Source organism: Cnephaeus nilssonii, assembly GCF_951640355.1.
Source record: "Cnephaeus nilssonii genome assembly, chromosome: 9".
NCBI classification, from domain to species: Eukaryota; Metazoa; Chordata; class Mammalia; order Chiroptera; family Vespertilionidae; genus Cnephaeus; species Cnephaeus nilssonii.
The window spans coordinates 96,952,091-96,974,863 of record NC_137080.1 but is presented as its reverse complement, the minus strand read 5'-3'; the positions used below and the strand labels follow the sequence as shown (position 1 = coordinate 96,974,863).

General features: G+C 50.3%; 1 protein-coding gene across 2 annotated transcripts; it reads right to left on the bottom strand.

The window, feature by feature from the left end:
- Positions 1-21: 21 nt before the first annotated feature.
- On the bottom strand, positions 22-3,842 carry NRM (nurim). 2 transcript variants are annotated; one of them, XM_079781353.1, is made up of 4 exons: positions 3,690-3,842; positions 3,071-3,267; positions 1,472-1,648; positions 371-1,147 (listed from the first exon to the last, which is right to left on the bottom strand). In XM_079781353.1, exons 1-4 carry the CDS (start codon positions 3,820-3,822, stop codon positions 866-868), a joined length of 789 nt encoding a protein of 262 aa, XP_079637479.1. In that variant the 5' UTR covers positions 3,823-3,842; the 3' UTR covers positions 371-865. The 2 variants fall into 2 exon arrangements, with proteins under 2 accessions (XP_079637480.1, XP_079637479.1); XM_079781354.1 differs by lacking the exons at positions 1,472-1,648; positions 3,071-3,267 and having other exon boundaries at positions 22-1,147.
- Between the last annotated feature and the right edge of the window lie 18,931 nt (positions 3,843-22,773).

Below are 22,773 nucleotides of genomic sequence, written 5' to 3'. Positions count from 1 at the left end.
TCAGGCCCCTCGAGGGACGTGGGAGGAAGCGGCAGCTGCTCGGAGCCCGGCCCGCCCTCCCCGCCCCTCCCCACGCCTCGGCCTCGGGCAGCCTTTGTCTTGCGTGGCCCCAAGCGCCCGGCAGGGGTCGTGGGGGGCGGCAGGAGAGGCCGGGAAGCTGCCGCTTTGAGAGCTCGCCCCCTCGGCTCCGTCCCTGACCCAGGTCGGCCCAGGGCCCGGGGATGTGGAAGGAGGGGCTGGGTCGCTCCGGAAGGCGGGGCGGGTCCGAGGGCGCAGCCGCCACCCAGCGGTCGCCGGGGGCGCGAGGTGCCGGGCTCGGGTGGGGGCCGCGGCTCCGCAGGTCCTTCCCAAACTGTGCCCCGCGGCTCCGACAAACTGCGCGCCAAGTGCAGAGAAACGGGCTGCGATTTATTTCCCCGCCGCGGTTCCTCGGGAGAGCGGGGAGCCCCAGTCACCCGAACGCAGGGCACAGTCCGCTCCGCTCAGTTGCAGGACGGAACCAGGGGGCCTCGAGGTGCAGGGCCGTGGCGGGAGGCGGGGGGGGGCGGCTTGCACCAGCTCCTGGGGCGCGAGCGAGGCGAAGGGGACCCTGAGATGCAGGGCGAGTGCCCGGGAGGCTGGGAAGGGGGTCACGCCCTCAGCTGTGAGACCAACAAATCTCCCCCAACCCTCCTGGCTGGCCAGGAGTGGGCCTCTGAGTGCTGACACTTGGGATTTAGGGCATGAGATGGCCTGGCAGTGGAGTGGATGGGACGGCCCCTCAGCCCATGGATTTGGGCCTCTGGTCGGAATAAGCCAGGGCCTGGGTGTCCGGGGTTTGAATTCCAAGGGGAGAGGAGGACGGGGCTTGACACCAGGCTCCTCCTCACTCGGCCCCGCCCTCCTGGGGCCGGGAGAGCAGGTGCAGTTTCCTTTGCAGCTGGGCTCGGAGGTAGCAGAGGTCTTGCTGGTCAAGTCCGTGGGCCAGGCCCAGGTACAGGGTGAGGAGGAGGGCGAGGAGCAGCCGGTCGGTGCCCAGGGTGGGCACCACCCACAGCACCGTCAGCAGCTCCACACACACTGGGTGGCGCAGGTGGGAGAAGAGCCTCAGAGCTCGGGGGGACTTCAGGGCGAGGGGCTCGCCCAGCCCTCGCACGTGGTAGTACACCTAGGAGAGGGGAGCAGTCAGCAGCCAGGGCCCTTCACAGCTGTCCCCTCTCCTCCCTGCCAGGTACCCCACCTCGATGACTCAGGCCCAGCAACCTCCCCCTTCCAGGTCTTGGGCCCCTGACCCTCATCTCCCTGCCAGGAACCTTCCACAGGCCCAGGAGGTTTCTGGCCTCTGAGCGGGAGCAGAGGGGAGCCTATCATACAGGTGAGGCAGGCAAGGGAGCCGAAAGCGAGAGGAAGGTGCCCGCGCATGGGAGGAGGAGCGGGAAGTCCTTGGCGAGGCGAGAGGATGGAAGGACGGAAGGTGGGGACGGGGCCTCACCTGCTTGAGGCCCATGAGCTCCGCGTAGTCAAAGACGAGGAGGATGCTGAAGACCAGGAGCCAGGAGACGGCGTGCAGCACAAAGCACAGCAGGGGCACCCAGGTGGCCCAGGGCTCGGCCCGCGCTGCCCACAGCACAGGGCCTCTGGGGACGGGCTCCCAGCACCGCATCACCAGCTGGGGGAGGAGGAGAGCCGGAGACCTGGACAGGCTGCCCCACCCCAGACCGGCCTGTAGCCTCCCCATCTTTACCAGGAGCATCACCAACACTCAGCTCGTGGAGGTGCTGGGTGGGGTTCCCAGGATACAGGGATGACCGTATCTTCCCAGAGGACTGACATGACGGTGAGGGTGACCAGGGAGGTGCAGAGCGGCCTATGCCCAGCACCCACTGAGAAGACAAGCGAGTACTAGCTAGGAAGCCGGGCCCTAGCCGGGCTGGCTCAGTGGACAGAGCCTTGGCCTGCTGACCAAAGGGTCCCGGGTTCAGTTCCTGCCAAGGGCAGGTACCTCAGTTACAGGCTCCTCCCCTGGTCCAGGCCCTGGTCGGGGCACGTGCAGGAGGCAACCAATGGATGTGTTTCTCTCACATCAATGTTTCTCTGTCTTTCCCTCTCTCTTCCATTCATCTGAAAATCAATGGAAAAATATACTCAGGTGAGGATTAAAAAGAAAACCTATAATAATAAAAGTGTAATATGCTAATTAGACCGGACATCCTTTCAGTCGAAGCTACAGCGGGTGGGGGCTGCGACAGGGGCCCCCAGCCGGGGGGGGGGGGGGGCGGGGAGGGGGGACACGGCCCTTGAACCAATTGCGTGCACTGGGCCTCCAGTAAGTAAATAAAAACCATACTAACTCGCCGAAACCGGTTTGGCTCAGTGGATAGAGCGTCGGCCTGCGGACTGGGAGGTCCTGGGTTCGATTCCGGTCAAGGGCATGTACATGGGTTGCGGGCACATCCCCAGTGGGGAGTGTGCAGGAGGCGGCTGATCGATGTTTCTCTCTCATCGATGTTTCTGGCTCTCTATCCCTCTCTCTTCCTCTCTGTAAAAACTCAATAAAATATATTTAAAAAAAAAAACCATACTAACTCAGGAGCCTGCTCCTGGGAGTGAAGACCGGGCAGGGCTGACAGCGGAGGAGAGCGCCTCAGGCAGACCTGACAATGTGCAGAGGGGCAGTGCGCATGGCACTGGTGCTCGGGGGACCACAAGGTGCACCTTCTAGTTTATCCTCACCCGAGCATATTTTTAGAGAGTGGAACGGAGGGGGAGACAGAGAGAAACATGGATGTAAGAGAGACACATCAGTTGGTCGCCTCCAGGACTCTGTATCGAGGTATATGCCCTTGACGGGAATCGAACCCGGGACCCTTCAGTCCTCGGGCTGTCGTTCTATCCGCTGAGCCAAACCGGCTAGGGCAGTGCACCCTTCTTGATATAAAGTAAGGTGTGTGCTGTGGAGGAACGGAGGCTGGGACTAGAGTCCTGGCTTCTCTAAACCCACACTTTTGTTGGAAGCCTAAAGTCCCCCCGCCCCCATCTAGGGCATCCTTCCCAGACTCCCCTTAGGGACTCAGCTTCCAGGGCCGCATACCTGCAAGGCCAGCGCAGTGCATGCCACGTACAGGGACCTCTGAAGAACCCCAAAGTACCGGGACAGCCACACCTTCACTGTCTCAGTCGCCATGAGGCTGTGCTGCCCCACAAATAGCAGCAGGAGCCCCAGATCCCACGCCAGCGGAGCCAGGACGCCGCGGTCCTGAAAGGCGGCCAGCCAGCCCTGGGGCGCCTCTGGGGGGAGGTGGGAGAGAGAAAAGAGCAGGAAGATGGTGGCAAACCCCCCGCCCCTCCTCTCCTCTGGGGGTCCCGGGCCGCGTCTCTCCAGGCTTCGTCTCTAGCTCTGCCCGCCCCACGCCCCCTCCGCCGTCTCCTCCCTTCCCGCCTCCTTCAGAGCCGGGAGGCGTTCCTGGGGGGCGGGCACCGAGGCGCGCGGGAGCGCCCGGCCCCTCCTCCCGCTGCCCGAGGCCCCCAACCCGGCTCCGGCCGCCTACAGGGCGGTCTGCACCCCGCGCACTGCCGCCCCGGGGGCTCGGGCCCGACGGCTGCCCCGACCGCTGCCCCGACTTCCTAAAGGCGCGCGGGCTGCAGTCCCCGCCCCGGCTTCCCGGCTTCCCGCCCTCCTCCCCGCGCGGGGCCGCCCCGCCCCCGCTCACCGGGCCCCTCGGGCTCCGGCGTCCCCCTGAGCAGAGGCCGGAGGGAGGTGAAGCGCACGAGCTCCACCCCGGTGCCGAAGGCCAGGACGAAAGACGCGAGGGCGGCCGGGACCAGCAGCAGCGCCGGGGCCATGGCGAGAACCGGCGGGCAGGGGCGGGCCCGGGGTTCCCGCGCCGCAGGCCCCGCCCCGCCCCGCCCCGGCCGGCCCCGCCCCGCCCCGCCCCGGCCGGCCCTGCCCCGGAGGGCGGGGCTTCTCCTGCCCACGCCCCGGGGCCGCCCGGTCTCGCGTCACCGCGTCCCGAGCGGGAAGTTGGAATCCCCGGGGCGGGGAAGGGCGGCCGCTCGCGCGGGTTGGGCCCACGTGGCTGTCTTCCCGGTGAGGCCGGCCCCTCTGCGGGCCCTGGCGGGAGCGGCCGCCCGGTGGCCCGCGTCGGGGAGGAGGGCGGGGGCCGCCCTGGGAACCTTCAGCGTTGTGTCCATATTTGTACCGTGAGAACAGCGGGACCGTATCGTGGTGGAAAGCTTTATTTATTACAGTTGTGGTCATTGCAGTGGGTTAACTTTATCCAAGCTTCCAATGAACTCTGCAACCTCATTCGTTGAACTCCACTTACTAATCAGAAACCACCACGATCTTCTGTGTGATTGCATTCCCTTACAGGCCTGTTTGTAATGCAGACTACAATGTAAAAGTAAGATTTTCTTTACCAGAGTTAAAAATCCGGTTTGGCTCAGTGGGTAGAGCGTTGGCCTGTAGACTGAAGGGCCCCGGGTTCCATTTTGGTGAAGGGCTCATGCCCGGGTTTCGGGCTTGATCCCCAATAGGGGGCGTGCAGGAGGCAGCTGATGTTTCTCCCTATCCCTTTATATATATATATATATATATATATATATATATATATATATATATATCATATCATATTGTATATTGTATGATTTATATATATATATCATATCGTATTTATATATATATCATATATATATCCTATCTAATATAGAGGGAATATCCTATTTAATAAAGAGGGAATATATATATATATATATATATATATATATATATATCCTATCTAATAAAGAGGGAATATGCTAATTGACCATCACTCCATCACAAAGATGGCTGCACCCACAGCTGAGGCCAAGTTCCCATAAAGAGCCTTAATGAGCAATCAGCAGGGACCTGAAGCTACGCCCTCCCCCGCCCCTGTGGACTTGACAGGGGACCTCAGGCCATGCCCCCCACCCAGCGGGGCTTCACAGGGGATCTCAGGCCATGTCCCCCACCTGGTGGAGCTTGAAGGGGGACCTCAAGGCATGCCCCCCACCCTGGTCTGGGCTGGAGGACTTCAGGACACCCCCCCCCCATCCTGGTGTGGGGCCAGGGGACCTGTGGCTACGTCCCCTGCCAGGCAGTGCTTGACAAAGGTGGGAGTGGCCAGGTTTGGATCTAGCCCAATGGGGGCAGGGGCCGGCTGGCTCTGGATCTCACGCGATTTTTTAAAAAAATAAATCTTTATTGTTCAGATTATTACAAGTGTTCCTCTTTTTTTCCCCCCATAGTTCCCCTCCACCTGATTCCCCACCCCACCCTATGCCCTTACCCCCCGCCACTGTCTTTATCCATAGGTGTAAGACCTTTGTCCAATCTCTTCCCACACCCCTCAGACCCCCTTCCCCCTGAGAATTGTCAGTCCACTCCCTTTCTATATCCCTGATTCCATTACATTCACCAGTCCATTCTGTTCTTCAGACTTTTTATTCACTTGATTTTTAGATTCACTCGTTGATAGGTATGTATTTGATGTCTTTTTGTTGTTCATAATTTTTATCTTTACCTTTTTCTTCTTCTTCCTCTTCTTAAAGAATACCTTTCAGCATTTCATATAATACTGGTTTGGTGGTGATTAACTCCTTTAGCTTTTTCTTATCTGTGAAGCTCTTTATCTGACCTTCAATTCTGAATGATAGCTTTGCTGGGTAGAGTAGTCTTGGTTGTAGGTTCTTGCCGTTCATCACTTTGAATATTTCTTGCCACTCCTGTCTAGCCTGCATAGTTTCTGTTGAGAAATCAGCTGACAATCATATGGGTGCTCCCTTGTAGGTAACTAACTGTTTTTCTCTTACTGCTTTCAAGATTCTCTCTTTGTCTTTTGCCTTTGGCATTTTGATTATAATGTGTCTTGGTGTGGTCCTCTTTGGATTCCTCTTGTTTGGGGTTCTGTGTGCTTCCTGAACTTGTAAGTCTATTTCTTTCACCAGGTGGGGAAAATTTTCTGTCATTATTTCTTCTAATAGGTTTTCAATATTTTGCTCTCTCTCTTCTTCTGGCACCCCAAGAATTCAGATATTGGTATGCTTAAAGTTTTCCCAGAGGCTCCTTACATTATCTTCATATTTTTGGATTCTTTTTTCTTTTTGGTTGGGTGTTTTTTGTTTCCTCTTATTTTTTGTTTTCTCTGGTTGGGTGTTTTTTTGTTTCCTCATATTTCAGATCTTTGGTTTGATTCTTGGGGTATGTTGATCTACAGTTGAGTTTCTGTATATTTTTTTAAAAAAATATATTTTATTGATTTTTACAGAGAGGAAGGGAGAGGGAGAGAGAGTCAGAAACATCGATGAGAGAGAAACATCGATCAGCTGCCTCCTGCACACCCCCTACTGGGGATGTGCCCGCAACCAAGGTACATACCTTTGACCGGAATTGAACCTGGGACCCTTGAGTCCGCAGGCCGACGCTCTATCCACTGAGCCAAACCAGCTAGGGCAAGTTTCTGTATATTCTTTATTTCAGACAGTGCATGCTTAATTTCTGACTGGTCCTTTTCCATTTTTTTGACATTCTCATTGAGGTCCTTGAAGGTCTCATCAAGTTTCTCCACAGTTTTTAGAAGATTCTTGAGTAACCTTATAAATGTGGTTTTGAACTCTATATCGTCCCGTAGTTTGCTTTCCTCCATTTCTTTCATTCGTGACATGTTTCTGTGCCTCCGCATTTTGGCTGCTTCCCTGTGTTGATGGAGCGGCTTTGTGTGGTAGGTGACCTATAGGGCCAGTAGCTCAGCCTCCCCAATCACCTGAGGTGGACGGTCTTGGTGCACCCCTTTGTGGGCTGAGTGCAAAGTCTTGGTGTAGTTAAGCCTTGATTGCTGTTGGTACACTGGGAGGAATTGTCCTCCAGGCCAATTGGCTGTGGGGACCCACTGTTTTTATAACTGCTGCACTGGAGACACGCTTATGGGGCAGGACTTGTTTCAGTGGGGCTTTGGTGCTCACTGAGTCTGCCTCCCTCTTGAATGTGTCACTTATGGATGTGAGGAGTTGAAATCTGTGTCTCACACTGACCACTAGGTACACTGGCTTCTGGATCTCCAATGGGGTGCAGGTCAGCTACTGTCTGAGGCCAACCTGCCGGGGCTACAGGAGAATTCCAGTCCTCTCCTCCCTGCTTGGGATTTGGAGATTTTGGAGCTGTCTGAACTGGTTGCTAGGTTAAGCGGCGATCCATTCATATGCAAAAACCGCTGCTTGGAGCTTGGGTGGGTTTGTAGGTTGTGCGGGGTGGGGTCTCAGGGCGTCACTAGGCTACAGCGTGGCAAACAGCAATAGCTGGAAGCCAGCCTTCCTGCGTCTTGGACCACGTCCCCGTGTCTTGCGCCCCAGTGCAGCAAACAAATATTCCTCTGCGCAGCTCTGCAAGCAAGCCACCCTCACTTTCTGACCCGATGGCAGCCAGTCCAGAGACAGAGAAGCATCGAGGATGCTTCTCCTCGTAGAAGTTTGGGTGCCGCATGTCTCCCCTTTGGGTTGAAGAAAGCAACGCCCGCCGCCAGCTGGGATCCACCGCCAGCCCGTATCGTGCACGCACACCCCCGTACCTCAGCTTTTCAGCGTTTGTGCCTGAACGTTCCTCTCTCTTTCTGTCTAGTTGTAGATTTTCCACTCAGCCAGCCCTCCCGTGGCTCTGGGTGATAGAGGTTTTGTCCTTTAGTTGTAGTTTTGAAATTGTTGTGCACGGCTGCAGTTTAGATGTTTACCTACGCTGCCATCTTGAGTTCTCGGGTCTCACGCGATTTTGAGGTGCATGTGGGTGGGCGGGGACTTAACTCTGGGTCCTGTGGTTCACCCCAGACTCTGACAGGAGGAAGGTTTTCATATACATTTTACTAATTTTCGTTCATCTTTGACACTGCTACTATAGAGAAAAGGCAAATAGCAATATTAAATTATTCCCTCTAACCCCCTTTTAATGTGCATGAATTTTGTGCACCGGGCCACTAGTATATATATATAAATCCTCACCAAAAGATATTTTTCCATTGATTTTTTTAGAGAGAGAGAAAAACAGAGAGAAACACAGCAATTGTTTTTCTCCTGCACTAACCCTAATCAGGGTCCTGGGCTCAGGAGGAGCTTCCAACCGATATGTCGATATGTCGTGTCCTTGACTGGAATTGAACTGGGACCCCTTGGTCGCAGGCAGACACTACTGAGCCAGTAGTGTCTAAAAATATATATTTTAAAAAAGATTTTTAAAAAGAACCTACTCACAGCCTCTAGCTTTGTGAGCAGCACCGTGGCGGTGGGAAAGAACAAGTGCTCACAAAAGGTGGCAAAAAGGAGCCGAGAAGAAAGCGTCTGATCTGTTCTCTAAGATAAATCTGTGTGCGTGAAAGGGCCAGCTCTGTGCAATGTAAGGAAGATTGGGAAAACGCTAGTCACAAGGACTCAGGAACCAAAGTCACGTCTGAGGGCCACAGGGGTCATGTCTTTCAAGTGAGCTTCACGGGCCTGCAGAATGATGAAACTGCAGTTAGAAACCCAAATTACTGAGGGTGTTCAGGGCCCGAGCTGCCTGAACATGGATCTTACCCGTGTCGTGGCATGGATATTACCTGTGTTGTGGCATGGATCTTATCCGTGTCAGACAAAATGTGCTCCATGGTAAAAATGTGGCTAACCATGATTGAAGCTCATGTTGATGTCAAGACTGCCGATGGTTATTTGCTTCATCTGTTTTGTGTTAATTTTATTAAAGAAAAGTTAAAAACAATCAGATTCAGAAGACCTCTTATCTCATAAACAGGTCTGTCAAATCCAGAAGATGATGGGAATCATGACCTAAGAGTGCAGACAAATGACTTGAAAGATGTCAATAAGCTGATTCCAGGTAGCATTGGAAAAGACACGGAAAAGGTTTGCCAATCTATTTACCCACTCCACGATTACTTTGTTAGAAAAGTCAAATGCTACCCAGCGGTGTTGCTCAGTGGTTGAGCATCAACCCATGCACCAGGAGGTCATGGTTCGATTCCTGATCGAGGCACATGCCCAAGTTGTGGGCTTGATCCCCAGTAGGGGGTGTGCAGAAAGCAGCCAATCAATGTTTCTCTCTTTCTCCCTTTCTCTCTTGGAAATCAATAAAAACATATTTTTTTAAAAAAAAAGAAAGAAAAGTCAAATGCTGAAGAAGCCCAAGTTTGAACAGGGTAAACTCGCAGAGCGTCACTGTGAAGGGCGCAGCTCTGGAAAGCCAAGTGGGGATGAGACAGTGCTCAAGGTGAACGGGCAGATGGACATGAGCCCCAGGCCAAGATTATGCTTACTAAGAATTAAGGGTGACAAATAACAAGTCCTATCCTATCTAATAAAAGAGTAATATGCAAATTGACCACCGCTCCAACACACGAGATGGCTGCCCCCATGTGGACACAAGATGGCCGCTACTAGATGGCCAGCAGGGGAGGGCAGTTAGGGAGGATCAGGCCTGCAAGGGAGGGCAGTTGGGGGCGATCAAGCCTGCAGGGGAGGGCAGTTAGGGGTGACCAGGCCGGCAGAGGAGGGAAGTTGGGGGTGACTGGGCCTGCAGGGAAGGGCAGTTGCGGGGGACCCAGGCCTGCAGGGGAGAGCAGTTGGGGGAAACCAGGCCTGCAGGGGAGGGTAGTTAGGGGTGACCAGGCCTGCAGGGGAGGGCAGTTAGGAGCAAACAGGCTGGCAGGGGAGCAGTTAGGCATCAATCAGGCTGGCAGGGGAGTGGTTAGGGGGTGATCAGGCTGGCAGGCAGAAGCAGTTAGGGGCAATCAGGAAGGCAGGCAGGCGAGCAGTTGGGAGCCAGCAGTCCTGGATTGTGAGTGGTATGTCCGACTGCCCATTTAGGCTCGATCCTACCAGGATCGGGCCTAAACGGGCAGTCGGACATCCCTCGAGGGGTCTGAGATTGGAGAGGGTGCAGGCTGGGCTGAGGGACAACCCCCCGTGCATGAAATTCAAGTTTGTGATAAAAACAAAACAAAAAGAACCTACTCACAGCAGCTACCAACATGCATACGAGAGCTCCCCTTTGTGCATTTGGTATTAACAGGCTCTCTAGTTTTATTTTATCTTATATGTTTTTTAAATCTATATTTTATTGATTTTTTACAGAGAGGAAGGGAGAGGGACAGAGAGTTAGAAACATCGATGAGAGAGAAACATCGATCAGCTGCCTCCTGTACACCTCCTATTGGGGATGTGCCCGCAACCAAGGTACATGCCCTTGATCAGAATCGAACCTGGGACCCTTGAGTCTGCAGGCCGACGCTCTATCCACTGAGCCAAACCGGTTAGGGCAGGCTCTCTAGTTTTAGACAGTCCAATGACTATGTTGTATCCCATTGTGTTTTGTTATTGTAAACGTTAATTATAGAAAAGTTTTAGCCCTAACTGGTTTGGCTCAGTGGATAGAGCGTCGGCCTGCGGACTGAAAGGTCCCAGGTTCGATTCCGGTCAAGGGCATGTACCATGGTTGCGGGCACATCCCCCGTAGGAGGTGTGCAGGAGGCAGCTGTTCGATGTTTCTCTCTCATCGATGTTTCTAACTCTCTATCCTTCTCCCTTCCTCTCTGTAAAAAAATCAATAAAATATATATTTTTTTAAAAAGAAAAGTTTTAAATTTACAGAAATATTGAGAAGATAGTACAGAATTCCCTTACATCCTTCACTACTTTCTTATTAATATATTAATTAGTATCTTACATTTGTTACAATTAATGAACTAATATTGATACCTTATTGTTAACCAAGAGTCCAAAATTCATTCAGATGTTTTTAGTATTATAAATTATATATATATTATTTAAGTATATGGGTGTGTGTGTGTATATATATATATATATATATATATATATATATATATACACTAGTAGCCCGTTTGCACGAAGATTCGTGCAATAGACCTTCATTCACCTGGCTGCCTGCACCAGTTTTCTGCCGGCACCAGGGACCCAGGCCTTGGCTGTGGCCACCGCCTTCTGCCTTTTTCAGGGTCGGGGCTTGGCCCCGGGCGGTGGCCTTGGGCTCCGCGGCACCCAACATCCTTGCTAAGGATTGCAGGAGCCGACCCCCAGTGGTTTCCTGCGATCCGTGCAGGCTCCCCGCTGGTGCCCAAGGTCCGGAAAGCCTCGGCCCCTGGGACCCCCGGGAGGGGCGGGAGGGGCCGGGCCACGGCCCCCCAGGTGGCCCATAGACCCCCGGACCCCCGGGAGGGGCGGAAGGGGCAGGACCACGCCCTCCCAGGTGGACGATCAACCCCGGGACCCCCGGGAGGGGCGGGAGGGGCTGGACACGCCCCCCCCCGAGTGGCCAATCGCCCCCCGGGACCCTCAGGAGGGGCGGGAGGGGCAGGGCCATGCCCTCCCAGGTGGACGATCAACCCCGGGACCCCCGGGAGGGGCGGGAGGGGCGGGAGGGGCCCGGCCACGCCCCCCCTGGGGTGCCGATCGCCCCAGGCACCCCCGGGAGTGCCCCCCCGGGGTGCCGATGGGCCCAGCCATGCCCCCGTGGTGCCGATTGCCCCAGGCACCCCGGGGAGCAGCGGCATGGGCCCGGCCACGCCCCCCAGGGTGCCTATGGGCCCGGCCACGTCCCCCGGGGTGCCGATCGCCCCAGGCACCCCCGGGAGCGGCGGCATGGGCCCGGCCATGCCCCCCCCCCGTGCCGATGGGCCCGGCCATGCCCCCCGGGGTGCCGATCGCCCCAGGCACCCCTGGGAGCGGCGGCCTGGGCCCGGCCACGCCCCCCCGGGGTGCCGATTGCCCCAGGCACCCCCGGGAGTGGCAGCATTGGCCCGGCCACTTGGCACCGCCATCTTGAACTTCTCAACATTGGATATGCCACCCGGAGTCCCACCCCCAGCCTCCTGCCGACCCAATCGTGGGCATAGCGGAGGTGCGGTCAATTTGCATGTTTCTCTATTATAAGGTAAGATATATATATATATATCTATATATATCTATATATATATATAGATAGATAGATAGATAGATATATAGATATATAGATATATATATGTATAATTTGTGTAATTGGTACAAAACATATTAGTTTTAGGTGTTCAAAAAGTGACTCAACATTTATATACCTTACAATGTGATCACCCTATTAATCCTAGTTGTCATCTGTAGCCTTGCAAACTTATCACAATCTTATCTATATATATAATCTATACTAATAAAAGGGTAATATGCTAATTAGACTGGGAGACCTTCCAGGAGACCTTTTGGAAGTCCTTCCAGACAAAGCCATGGAAGCAGGGCCAAGGCAGAGGTGGTTAGGGGCGATCAGGCCAGGAGGGGAGGGCAGTTGGAAGTGATCAGGCCAGCAGGGGTGGGGGGAGTTGGGGGTGAGAAGGCCGGCTGGGGGGGCGCAGTTAGGGGTGAGCAGGTCAGCAGGCAGAATGGTTAGGGGCGATCAGGCAGACAGCCAGGTGAGCAGTTAGGAGCCAGTGATCCCAGATTGCGAGAGGGATGTCCGACTGCCAGTTTAGGCCTGATCCCCAGGAGGGTGCAGGCTGGGCTGAGGGACACCCACCCCCACTGTGCATGAATTTCATGCACCGGGCCACTAGCATATATATAAAAGCCTAATATGCAAATTGTCCCCTTGGAAGTTTGACTGGGAGACTGGGAGTTTGATCACTCGCTATGACGTGCACTGACCACCAGAGGGAAGTGCAGAATGAAGGAAGGCCCTGGCCAGCAGCCAGAAGGCCCCAATTGGCCCTGATCATCTGCCAGACCTAGGGACCCTACTGGTGCTTGAATTTCATTCACCAGGCCTCTAGTCTATCCTACCTAATAAAAGAGTAATATGCAAATTGACCCTAACTCCACTACACCCACAAGCCATGCCCACAAGTCACACCCACCAGCCAATCAGGAGCAGATATGCAAATAAACCCAACCAAGATGGCTACAGCCACAGAGAGCAAGGTTTCCCAGGCAACAGAGGAAGCCAAGCTCTCCGCCTGCCCTTGCAGGCCTAAGCCTCCACTCAAGCTACACATTTTCAATTATAGAAGGTAAACAAATCCAAACAGAAATGGTGGCAGCAACGGAGCTGGAGAGAGCAGGCCAGGGTTGCCCCAGGCAATGGAGAAAGTCAAGCTTTCCACCTGCCCTGGCTGGCCTAGGCCTCCACTCCAGGCTACAAAGTTTCAATTGTAGAAGGTAAATAAATTCCAGATACCAGGGCCTCTGCTTGGGTTGCCAGGGGGCGTGGCTGGCCTGCAAACCACCACAGGCCCCTTGCTCAGGCCGCCCCATGCCCCAAGGGAACCCCCACCCTGATCCAGGACACCATTCAGGGCAAACCAGATGGCCCCCACCCCTGCACCAGGCCTCTATCCTATCTAATAAAAGAGTAATATGCAGATTGACCATCACTCCAACAAACAAGATGGCTGCCCCCATGTGGTCAAAGATCCTGCCCCCATGTGGACACAAGATGGCCACCACAAGATGGCCAGCAGGGGAGGGCAGTTGGGAGGCACCAGGCCTGCAAGGGAGGGCAGTTGAGAGGGACCAGGCCTGCCAGGGAGGGCAGTTGGAGGTGATCAACCCTGCAGGGGAGGGCAGTTAGGGGTGACCAGGCTGGCAGAGGAGGGAAGTTGGGGGCAAACAGGCTGGCAGGGGAGCAGTTAGGCATCAACCAGGCTGGCAGTGGAGTGGTTAGGGGCAATCAGGAAGGTAGGCAGGCGAGCAGTTGGGAGCCAGCAGTCCTGGATTGTGAGAGGGATGTCCGACTGCCCGTTTAGGCCGATCCCACCAGGATCGGGCCTAAACGGGCAGTCAGACATCCCTCAAGGGGTCACAGATTGGAGAGGGTACAGTCTGGGCTGAGGGACACCCCCCTCTGTGCACGAAATTCATGCCTCTAGTCCTACCTAATAAAATAGTAATATGCAAATTGACCGTACCTTTGCTATGCCAAGCCACGCCCACCAGCCAAAGCCACGCCCACCAACCAATCAGGACGAGTATGCAAATTACCCAACAAAGATGGCGGTTAATTTGCATATGCTGAGGGAGGGAGGAGTGAAGACTGAAGACAACTTAGAAGGAAGAGGGAGGAAAAGCTGAAAGCAAGGTGGCTGCCAGAGGGAAAGCCTGGGCAGGGCAGAGTGGGGCGGGCGGCAGCGGCGTGCGGGTGCAGGTGCGACGGCCGCAACAGCGGCAGCAGCGGCAGCTCACACGGCCGCAGTGGCCGCTTGCAGGATTCTTCCTGCAAATGGGCTACTAGTATATATATAAAAGCCTAAGCAACCATTTGACCGTTTGGTCGCTATGACATGCACTGACCATCAGGGGGCAGGTGCTCAAAGCAGGAGCTGCCCCTGGTGGTCAGTGTGCTCCCACAGCTGACTGATGGGCACCAGATGCTAGGCTCATGGCTGGAGAGCACAGCTGCTGCAGCTTGAGCCTCTCCCATGGAACCCTCCCCCTGTGTGCCCCTCCCCCATCGGGACCCGGACCTGGATTGGGATCGGCATTGGGAGAGACAGGGTGTGAGCTCGCGGCTGCTTCTCAGTCATGGGCGCACCAATATCGCACTAGGACGAGCGCGCAGAGACTACCGGGGAGCGGCAGCGAGCCTACCGAGTGGCAGCAGGCGCAGCAGGGCCTGGATGAGTGGGAGCGCCACGCCGGGGCTCGGGCTCCTCCCGGGACGCCTGCTGCTTTGCGCACTACTACATCCCTCAGGGGATGTTGGACTGCCAGTTTCAGCCAATCCCCACAGGCCATGCTGAGGGACCCCACCAGTGCATGAATCCGTGCACTGGGCCTCTAGTTGATTATATTCCCCTTCACCCTTTTCACCTATTCCCCAACCACCTCCTCTCTAGCAACCATCAATTTGACCTCTGTTTCTGAGTCTGTTTTTGTTTTGTTTTGTTTGTTCATCTGTTTTGTTGTTGTTGTTAATCCCCACCTGAGGCTATATATATATATATTTTAAATATTGTTATTGAGTTCAGAGAGGAAGGGAGAGGGAGAGAGAGATAGAAGTATCAATAATGAAAGAGAATCATTGATCAGCTGCATCCTGCACGCCCCCTACTGGGAATTGTACCTGCAACTCGAGCATGTGCCCTTGCCTGGAATCAAACCCGGGACCCTTCAGTCTGTGGGCTGACGCTTTACCCACTGAGCCAAATAGGCTAGGGCTGTTTTTAGTATTTTTTTCAAATATTTTTTATTGATTTTTACAGAGAGAGGAGGGGAGAGAGAGAGAGAGACACAGTTGTGAGAGTGTTATCAGGCCAACAACTGGAACATGTGCTCTGACCAGGAATCGATTGGCAACCTCTCGGTACACAGGGCAACGGCCAACCCACTGAGCACACGGGCCAGCGCTGGCATTGCTTTAGATTCCACAAAAACCCATTTGGCATTTGTCTTTCTCTGTCTGACTTACTTCACTTAGCATAACATCCTCTAGGTCCATCCATGTTGTCACAAATTGCAAAATTTCAATTTTTAAAAATATATTTTTATGATTTCATAGAGGAAAGGGGAGGGAGAGGGGGAGAGAGAGAGAAGCATCAATGATGAGAAGAAGTCACTGATCTGCTGCCTCCCACACGCCCCCCACCAGGGATTGAGCCCACAACCCGGGCATGTGACCTTGACCAGAATTGAACCTGGGGCCCTTCAGTCTGCAGGCCGTTGCTCTATCCACTGAGCCAAACCAGCTAGGGCAAGATTTCATTCTTTTTATTTTAATATTTCATTGTCTATATGTATCACATCTTTATCTGTTCTTCTATGTATACGATAAACCTAGGGGTGCATATATTTTTTCAAATTAGTGTTTTTGTTTTCGCTGTATAAATATCCAGAAGTAGAATTGCTGGGTCATATGGCAGATTGATTTTTAGTTTTTTGAATAATCTCTATACTGCTTTCCTCAGTGGCTATACCAATTTGCAGTCCCACCAAAAGTCCATAAGGATTCCTTTTCTTCACACCCTCAGCAATACTTGTCTTTTTAAAAAATATATTTTTATTGCCCGAGCTGGTTTGGCTCAGTGAATAGAGCGTCAGCCTGTGGACTGAAGGGTCCCAGGTTCGATTCCAGTCAAGGGCACATACCTGGGTTGCGGGCTTGATCCCCAGTGAGGGGTGTGCGGGAGGCAGCCAATCAATGATTCACTCTCATCATGGATGTATCTCTCTCTCTCTCCCTCTCCCTTCCTCTCTGAACTCAATAAAAATAAAATCAATGATGAGAGAGAATTACTGCATATATTTTTTCTAGGAATATATCCTAAGAATCCTGAAACACCACTCAGAAAGAATGTATGTACCCCTATGTTCATAGCAGCACAAGTTACAATAGCTAAGATCTGGGAACAGCCCACGTGCCCATCAGCAGATGAGTGGGTAAAAAGCCGTGGTACATTTACGCCATGGAGTACTATGCAGCAGTGAAAAAGAAGGATCTCTTACCCTGTGAGACAGCATGCTCGTGACCCATCTTCCCCACCACGCAGCCCTGCACCGGCTGCTCAGGAGCATAATTTATACCACCTTAGACAAAAGAGGCTTCTTGCCAAAATAGTGACCTCAGTCTTTTGGGTGATAGAAGGGCACCCCTGCGCAGCGCATAGATTGTTGCATCCTTGCCTTTGCACCTGCATATGGCAAATTAGCCTTAAACACCCTGATGAGGATTCCCACCCTCAGAGTGGCCGTGACATCCCGCATACTCTGGACAGGGCCCCCACAGCCAGGTGTGAGGTGATACCTCATTGTCATTTTAATTTGCATCTCTCTGAGGATCAGTGACTGAGCATTTTTTCACATGTCTCTTGGCCTTCTGTATGTCTGCTTTGGAGAAGTGTCTATTTAAGTCCCTTGCCCATTTTTAAATTGGACTGTTTGTCTTTTGTTAAGTTGTATGAGTTCCTTATAAGTTCTGGATACTAAACCTTTATCAGACGTATCATTGCCATGCAGTGGGCTCCCTTTTTGTTTTGTTGATGGTTTCTTTTGCTGTGCAGAAGCTTTTTTGTATGTGTGTGTGCAGAAGCTTTTTATTTGGATGTGATTCCTCCAACTTTGTTCTTTATTTTCTCCTTAGTTTCCTTTGCCCCAAGATATGTATCCGTAAACATATTGCCACAAGACATGTCTGAGATTTTGCTGCCTGTGGTTTCTTCTAGGATTTTTATGGTTTCATGACTTACATTTCATTCTTTTACCCATTTTGCGTTTATTCTTGGGTATGGTGTAAGTTGGTTGTCTAGTTTCACTTTTTTGCATGTATCTGTCCAATTTTCCCAGCACCATTTGTTGAAGAGACTGTCTCAACTCCATTATATGTTCTTGTCCCCTTTGTCAAATATTAATTGAGTGTAATGGCTTGGGTCAATTTCTGGGGTCTCTGTTCTGTTCCATTGGTCTATATGCCTATTCTTGTGTCAATGCCAGGCAGTTTTGATTATGGGGCTTTGTAGTATAACTTGGTATCTGGTATTGTGATTCCTCCAACTTTGTTCTTTCTCAAGATTGCTGCAGCTATTCAGAGTCTTTTTGGTTCCATATAAATTTTGGGAGTATTTGTTCTTGATCTGTGAAATATGTTGTTGGTATTTTAATAGGAATTGCATTGAATCTATAGATTGCTTTATGTAGTATGAACATTTTAATGATGTTAATTCTACCATTGAACACGGTATATTCTTCTATTTGTTTCTATCTTTCTCTATCTCTTTTTTCAATGTCCTGTAGTTTTCCGAGTACAAGTCTTTTACCTCCTTGATTCAGTTTATTCCTAAGTATCTACATTGTTTTTTTGCAATGGCAAATGGGATTGTTTGTTTAGTTTCTCTTTCTGGGAATTCATTATTGGTGTATCAAAAAGCCATTGATTTTTGGGTGTTAATTTGGCATCCTGCTACAATGCCAAATTAATTTATTAAATCTAGTAGTTTTTTTGTGGAGTCTTTAGGGTTTTCTATGTACAATATCATGTCATCTGTGAATAATGAGTTTTACTTCCTCCTTTCCAATTTGGATGCCTTTTATTTCTTTTTCTTGACTGATTGCCGTGACTAGGACTTCCAGTACTGTGCTGAATAAGAGTGGTGAGAGTGGACATCCCTGTCTTGTTCCTGTTCTTAGGGGAAATGGTTTTAGTTTTTGCCCATAGAGTATGATGTTCGCTGTAGGTTTGTCATATATGGCCTTTATCATGTTGATATATGCTCCCTCTATTCCCACATTTCTGAGAGTTTTTATCAAAAATGCGTATTGTACCCCACTGGTGTGGTCCAATGGTTGAGCGTCGACCTATGAACCAGGAGGTTATGGTTCCATTCTCTGTCAGGGCACATGCCCAGGTTGAGGTCTTGATCCACAGTAGGGGGCATGTAGGAGACAGCTGGTCAATGATTCTCTCTCATCACTGATGTTTCTCTCTCTCTCTCCCTCTCCCTTCCTCTCTAAAATTAATACAAAAATATTTTTTAAAAAATGGGTGTTGGGGCCTGAAAATTATTTTGGAAGGAAATAAAGAGAGGTTTTCTTCAAATATCGTAGGGATTGTAAAAAAAAAAAAAATGGGTGTTGGATTTTGTCAAATGCTTTTTCTGCATCTATTGATGTGATCATGTGATTTTTGTCTTTCAATTTGCTTATGTGATGTATCACCTTTATTGATTTATGAATATTGTACCAACCTGGAAAAAATCCCACTTGGTCATGGTGTATGGTCTTTTTACTATATTGCTGGATCCGATTTGCTAACATTTTGTTGAGAATTTTAGCATTATGCTCATCAGGGATATTGACCTTAATTCTCTTTCTTTATACTGTTTTTATCACTATATAGTGTTTTGGAATTAGGATAATACTGGCCTCATAAAGAGAGCTTGGAAATATTCCTTCCTTTTGGATGTTTTGGAATAGTTTGAGAAGGATAGGTGTTAGTTCTTTGAATGTTTGGTAAAACTCCCCTGGGAAGCTGTCTGGACCTGGGCTTTTTTTTGCTGGAAGTTTTAATTTTAATTTTTATTTATTACTCCTTCTATTTCCTCAGTTGTTATTGGCCTATTCAGGTTTTCTGGTTCTTCCTGATTCAATTTTGGGAGATTATATTTTTCTAGCAATTTGTCCATTTCTTCTTTTTCTTAAATTACTTTATTGATTAAGGTATCACATATTTGTTCTCATCCCCCCCCATTCCCACCCCAAACCCCTCCCCACGCATGCGCCCCCCGCCCCCGCTGTTGTCCGTGATCAGTGGTCTTTTTTAAAAAAAATATTTTTTATTGATTTTTTAAAGAGAGGAAGGGAGAGGGATAGAGAGTTAGAAACATCGATCAGCTGCCTCCTGCACACCTTCTACTGGGGATGTGCCCACAACCAAGGTACATGCCCTTGACTGGAATCGAACCTGGGACCTTTCAGTCCGCAGGCTGACGCTCTATCCACTGAGCAAAACCGCCTAGGGCTAGGAATTTGTCCATTTCATCCACATTGTCCAGCATGTTGGCATATAGTTATTCATAGTATTTTCTTACAATCCTTTGTATTTCTGTGGTGTCAGTGGTTAATTCGCCACTTTTGTTACTAATTTTATTTATTTGGATCCTCTCTCTTTTTTTCTTGATGAGTCTGGCTAACAGTTCATCAATCTTGTTTATCCTTTCAAAGAACCAGCTCTTGGTGTCATTGATCTTTTGTATTTTTTTTTAGTCTCTTTGTCATTTATTTCTGCTCTAGTCTTTATTATTTCCATCCTTCTACTTTGGGATTTTCTTGTTGTTCTCTTTCTAATTCTTTAAGTTGTAGGGTTAAATTGCTTATTATTAATTCTTCTTATTTTTTGAGATAGGCCGTTAGTGCTATGAACTTTCATCTCAGGACTGCTTTTGCTGTGTCCCAGAGATTTTGGGTTGTTGTGTGCTCATTTTCATTTGTTTCCAGAAAGTTTTTTATTTCTTTCTTGATCTCATTGGTAACCCATTTATTGTATAATAACATGCTATTTAAATTCCATGTGTTTGAATAAATTTTTGTTTGTTTTTTTACTGTATGTAGACAGTGGACTCTATTTTATAAAGTTATTTTCCTTGGGGTAGTTTATGATTCTGAATCCACTCTATATACAATATGGAATGGAGCGATGAATTAGTAAGTGGCAGATGGCTCTGGCCAGGTAGCTCAATTGGTTAGAAGGTCATCCCGATACATCAAGGTTGCGGGTTTGAACCCCAGTCGAGGAGAGGTTATAGTATCCATGTGATAATGGATCAGGCTGGAGACAACAGTATAAATTCATCTTTAGCGTAACATGGGCAGTTCCACATAGAGATCTTTATAATTAGGTTTGTATACATAGGTTGGAATACCTCTATAAACTTCCTGACATGGTCACCTGAGCACATTTAGCTCCCACATGATGTAATTTAATATATATATATATATATATATATATATATATATATATATATATATATTATTGATTTCAAAGAGAAAGCGAGAGGGAGAGAGAAATAGAAAAATCAATGATGAGAGAGAATCACTGATTGGCTGCCTCCCACATCCCCCCCCCCCACTGGGGACTGAGCCCACACCCAGGGCATGTGCCCCTGACCAGAATCAAACCCGGGACCCTCCAGTCTGCAAGCTGATGCTCTATCCACTGAACCACACCAGCCAGGGCATGATGTAAGTTTTTAACACCATTCTGTACTAAAGGAACCAGGGCCCTCTGAAGAAATGACTGATTAAAGACTTGGCTGTTACTTTCATTTGGCTTGTTGACTTCACAACTACTCCAACACATGAGCTCTGCTGAGCTGCTGCCAAGGGAGGGTTCTCCCCCTCTGCTGGAGGAACAGTCCTCAGAACGGCCATAAAAAACAGGTGTTGATAACATTTAAAAAATATATTTTTTATTGATTTCAGAGAGGAAGGGAGAGGGAGAGAGAGATAGAAACATGAATGATGAGAGAGAATCACTAATCAGCTGCCTCCTGCATGCCTCCTACTGGAGACTGAGCCCACAACCCAGGCATTCGCCCCTGACCAGAATCAAACCCGGGACCCTTCAGTCTGCAGGCTGAAGCTCTATCCACTGAGCCAAACCAACTAGGGCAGTGATGGGCAACCTTTTGAGCTTGGTGTGTCAAACTTCGCCAAAAAACTGAGCATAACTCAGGTAGTGTGTCACTTTGAGGAAAAAACTAAATCCAAGAATCTAGTCGCAAATGTTTCATCCTCAGGAGCAGCAAATGTTTCATCCTCGGCATGCGGCCACGTGTCATCAGGAATGGCTACGCGTGTCAGTGCTGACACGCGTGTCATAGGTTCGCCATCACTGAACTAGGGCATGGATAACATTTGCTAAGCAAATGTCCTAATTTATTAAAAACCCACATTTATATTACATTTTACAATATATTTTTACAGCCGAAACCGGTTTGGCTTAGTGGATAGAGCGTCGGCCTGCGGACTCAAGGGTCCCGGGTTTGATTCTGGTCAAGGGCATGTACCTTGGTTGCGGGCACATCCCCAGTAAGGGGTGTGCAAGAGGCAGCTGATCGATGTTTCTCTCTCATCGATGTTTCTAACTCTCTATCCCTCTCTCTTCCTCTCTGTAAAAAATCAATAAAATATATATATTTTAAAATATATATATATTTTTACACCTGCCCTACAAGGAATGCTAAGAGAGAGTCTCACCAAGAGAAATGAAGGATACCACTAGAAGGATACTGAAATCCACATTTATCCAGCTCTCTTGGTCCCTTCCCTAAGCCAACAAAAGAAGGGGTACTAAGGGAGCTCTATTCAAAATGGAGGGTTCGCCATCCAAGCATTAGGGTTACTCTGGGTACCACCAGGTCCCTTGTCCGGTGCACAGGAGGTGGGTTTAATAAAAACCCCTCTGGGTACCAGCCTGGAGCACCTGGACCCTGTCCAGAGCCTTTATCGCCATCCCAGGTGAGGGCCCTGCCAGCACCATGGACATACTGACCCACAGCCTGAGTTCCAGTTGGAGGCCCTGCCTGCGTGACTTACTGCCTCAGGTTGTTGGTGTTGTTAATCCTCACCCATTGATTTTTAAGGAGAGTGGGAGAGAAAGGGAAAGACAGAGAGAAACATCGATGTGAGAGAAACACATTGATTGGTTGCCTCCTATATGTTCCCTGACCAGGGGGAGGAGCCTGCAACCAAGGTACATGCCTTTGACCGGAATCGAACCCGGGACCTTTTGGTCTGCAGGCCAACACTCTATCTACTGAGCCAAACCCACTAGGACTCTGCCATTATTTCTTCAAAGACATTCTCTATCCCTTGCTCACTTTCTTCTCCTTCTGGCACTCCAATTATGTGAATATTGTTATGTTTCATATTGTCCCACAGATTCCTTATGCTGTCCTCCTAGTTTTTAATTGATTTTTCTTTTTGGTTCTCGATTGATTTTTTTCTACACTGTCTTCTAATTTACTCATCTGATCCTCAGCTTCCCCTAATCTACTGTGTATTCCTTCCAGTGTGTTCTTTTTTTAAAAAAATTTCTTTATTGATTAAGGTGTCACATATTTGTCCTCATCCCCCCATTCCCATCCCACACCCCTCCCCACGGATGCCCCAACCCCCTGTTGAACTTAAGCATTGGTTAGGCTCATATGCATGCACACAAGTCCTTTGGTTGATCTCTCCCCCCTCCCCCCACCCTCCCCTATCCTCCCTCTGAGGCCCGATAGTCCGATCGATGCCTCCTTGTTTCTGGTTCTGTTCTTGTTCATCAGTCTG